General features: G+C 46.0%; 1 protein-coding gene across 2 annotated transcripts in view; it reads left to right on the top strand.

The window, feature by feature from the left end:
• LOC119579248 overlaps window positions 1-2,500 on the top strand; it is a 26,770-nt gene that overhangs the window by 12,773 nt on the left and 11,497 nt on the right. The window contains exon 1 of one of the 2 annotated variants that reach the window (XM_037926989.1): window positions 1,391-1,600. The exons of the other annotated variant lie outside the window; for it this stretch is intronic. Coding sequence (XP_037782917.1) covers window positions 1,519-1,600 — 82 coding nt within the window. The 5' untranslated portion in view covers window positions 1,391-1,518. Of the gene's footprint in view, window positions 1-1,390; window positions 1,601-2,500 lie in introns of those variants that run through there. 2 annotated transcript variants of the gene reach the window in all.

Genomic DNA, 2,500 nt, shown 5'->3' with positions numbered 1-2,500 from the left:
TAGTCTGTATGTTTCTTTATTTCAGATCACCCTCGAAATAATCAGAAGATCCATCGTCACGTCAATAAACCTTGAAAACCACATTCCTTATTAATTACAATATCACTTATAACCCGCAATTAAACGCGTGAACATTTCTTGCGGTTGATCAGGTATTTCGTCCTTGAGCGGTGGAGGAGGTGGAGGTGGAGGATGAGGAGGTGGTGGAGGAGGAAGTGGAGGAGGAGGTGGAGGTGGGGGTGGTGGTGGAGGTGGAGGTGGGGGTAGGGATGGAGGAGGAGGAGGAGGAGGAGAAGGAGAAGGAGGAGGAGGAGGAGGAGGAGGTAGAGATGGAGGTAGAGATGGAGGTGGAGGAGAAGGAAGCGAAGGAGGAGGTGGAGGTGGAGGAGGAGGAGGAGGAGGAGGAGGAGGAGGTGGTGGTGGTGGTGGTGGTGGAGTAGCATGAGGAGGAGAGGGGGAGAGGGAAGGAGAGAAAATGAGAGGAGGATGAGGAGGAGGAAGTGCAAGAGGAGAGTGGTGGGAGAAGAAGAGGGAGGGGAAAGTAGATAAATAAGAAGAAAGAGAGGAAGAAGAAGAAAAGGGTGTAGGTGAAGCTGATATAGGAGGACCAGAAATAGAAAGGAAAATGTGAGGGAGGAGTAGGGCGAGAAAAAAAAACGAAAGAAAAGAATAACAAGAGAAGAAGAAGAAGAAGAAGAAGAAGAAGAAGAAGAAGAAAAAGAAGAAGAAAAAGAAAAAGAAAAAGAAAAAGAAAAGAAGAAGAAGAAAACACCGTAGAAGGAGGAAGAAGGAGAAGGAGAAGACGGAGGCGAAGGAAGGAAGCTCAAAGAGGTCGCGGAGGGGCGGAGTACGGCAGTCGATCTCGGGCGGTCAAAGAGGGCGGGTGTGCGCAGCTCCTCTCTCCGGATACGTGGCCACGAGGCGCTGCTCTGCCGTGATTCCTGGTCTTTCGTTGCAATTCTGTTGTATTTGGAAGGGGGTTTCTTGTTCTTTTGTGGAGTGTGTGTCGGAAAGTGCTTTTTTTTGTATACCCGAAACGTGGGGGAAGTTTATTCCAAAGTGTGTGATGGACTCCAAGTTATAATGACAATTTAGATCTCCGAGTAAAAAAGAAAAAAAGGAAAAAAACAATACAAGTTACGTATTTATTTTAGAGAAGAAAAAAAGTCAAATAGAAAATTTCTAAAATATCATAAAAAAAAATACAAGTTACATATTCATTTAGAAACAGAAAAAAGAAAAGAAAAAAAAAGGAAAAATAATAAAATAAAATAAACAAGGCATTCCAACCCAGGACCCAAAGAGCAAATGCCATTCATCTTGCCAGAAACTTAAGAAAAACACCTAATTAAGGACCACCGACGCCCCCCCCCTGCCCCCTGCCCCACACCCCCTCCCCTCCCTTACGCCAACTCCCATCCCCGCTCGAGTCCCACACCATGGCGTAACAGACAGAACATAAGGACATCCTGAGGTCCTCTCCAAAGACACTTCATCCCGCAGAAGTCTTCCTGGAAGATGGCAGTCTCCCATAACCACCTCCTCCTCCTCCTCCTCCTCCTCCTCCTCTTCGGGAGACCTTCGGCAGCCAAGGACTCAGGTAGGCACTCGTGGGACCCTCGAGGACCCTTGATGCACGCGGGTCGCCGTCACTAACCCTTTTAACATGGCCCATAGGCCTGGCCCTCGGCACGTACCTTGGGGTGGGGGAGGGGGAAGGGAGGGAGGGAAGGAGGGAAGGGAGGAGGGAAGGAGGGAGGAAGGGAATGGGATGGAGGGAGGGAGGGATGGAGGGAGGGAGGGAAGGGAGGGATGGAGGGAGGGAAGGGAAGGGATGGAGGGAGGGAGGGAAGGAGGGAAGGGAGGGAGGGAAGGAGGGAGGAAGGGAAGGGATGAGGAGGGAGGGAGGGAAGGAGGAAGGGAGGGAAGGAGGGAGGGAGGGGGTATTGAGTACTAATCGTTTCTAATAATCTAATACTAATCGAAGGTTTCGTTTCTCTCTATTCTATTCTCTTTATTCTTCTATTTCTACTCCCCTTTTTCTTATTTTTCTTTTCTTTTCTTTCGATTTTTCTCTTTCCTCCCCTTTCATCTTCTCTGTTTCCTTGTTTCGCTTTTGTTTCTCGCTCTTTTTTCTAGTTTCGTTTGGAGTTAATTTTCATTTTTCTCATTCTTCTTTTTATCCGACATTTTTCTTTCCTTCTTTCTTTCTCTCTTTCTTTTCTTCCTTAAACAACTTTTTGTGTAATGTGTAATAAGCGTGAAGTCTGTCTTATTTTGAGAATTAGAAAAAAAAAATCCACCTTTATTTATTTGCATTTAACTTCCTCCATTCAGATTTCGGGATTAAAGAGGCATGCTTATATTCTAGTAAAAAACAAACATTGTCAATAATTAATCAAAAGTTATTATGAGCCTAGGCCTATGTTTATATTTATATTTGCGGTGTGTTCTATTCTGCTTTAGGGAGAGAGAGAGAGTGGGAGAGAGAGTGGAAGAG

This window comes from Penaeus monodon, chromosome 12 (assembly GCF_015228065.2).
Source record: "Penaeus monodon isolate SGIC_2016 chromosome 12, NSTDA_Pmon_1, whole genome shotgun sequence".
Lineage (NCBI taxonomy): Eukaryota > Metazoa > Arthropoda > Malacostraca > Decapoda > Penaeidae > Penaeus > Penaeus monodon.
Note: the sequence above shows the minus strand (reverse complement) of the source record. Positions and strands in the feature narration are given on the sequence as shown.